At 64.6% G+C, this 610-nt stretch overlaps 1 protein-coding gene across 1 annotated transcript in view; it reads left to right on the top strand.

Moving 5' to 3' along the window:
• Positions 1–610, top strand: part of SIRT6 (sirtuin 6) — a gene marked incomplete at its 5' end in the record, with an annotated part of 5,441 nt that overhangs the window by 4,574 nt on the left and 257 nt on the right. Inside the window, one exon of the mRNA XM_010141157.1 lies at positions 408–602. Within this exon, the coding sequence (XP_010139459.1) occupies positions 408–602 (195 nt within the window). The remainder of the gene's footprint in view (positions 1–407; positions 603–610) is intronic.

The following is a 610-nucleotide window of genomic DNA, read 5'->3' as shown; positions in this document are numbered from 1 at the left end:
GACAAATTACAGTCCGGGGAAATAACCACCCACACGTAACCCGTGCCACCGGGGAGACGAGTCCGGTTCGTGCTTGGCCCTGGGTTTGTGTCCTAATTGTCCAAAGTCTGTGGAATAAGCAGAGCTGGGGGGTTTCTGGGATGTCCTTCGAGCTCCCCCGTCCCTGTCCCGCTCTGTCCTGGGCTTGCCAGCCTGGCTCTGCGCCCACATCTCCGTCTCTGGGCTGTGTTTTGAGGGTGACACCTGCCCACGCCCCGACAGAGCGGGGCAGCGGGGCCAGCCGGGGCCCGCTCAGGTTCCACCAGGGACGGTGTCCCAGGCCCTGTCCCCACGTGCTGCCTGGGAGGGGACTTTTGTCCCCACATACTCTGTTTGTCCCCTCACGCGCTTGCCCTCGCTCGCCCCAGGACAGACAGGCCGACCTGCGCATCCACGCCTACGTCGACGACGTCATGACGAAGCTGATGAAGCACTTGGGGCTGGAGGTGCCGGAGTGGATGGGGCCAGTGGTGGTGGAAAGGGCTGAGCTCACCAAGCCCGACCAGCTCTTCAGGTTGGACCCCGGGGCTCACGGGCTGCTGAAGGAGGAGCCCCGCTCCCAGCACAACGG

Source organism: Buceros rhinoceros, unplaced genomic scaffold (assembly GCF_000710305.1).
Source record: "Buceros rhinoceros silvestris isolate BGI_N320 unplaced genomic scaffold, ASM71030v1 scaffold21578, whole genome shotgun sequence".
Taxonomy (NCBI): domain Eukaryota; kingdom Metazoa; phylum Chordata; class Aves; order Bucerotiformes; family Bucerotidae; genus Buceros; species Buceros rhinoceros.
This window is presented reverse-complemented; position numbering and strand designations above follow the sequence as displayed.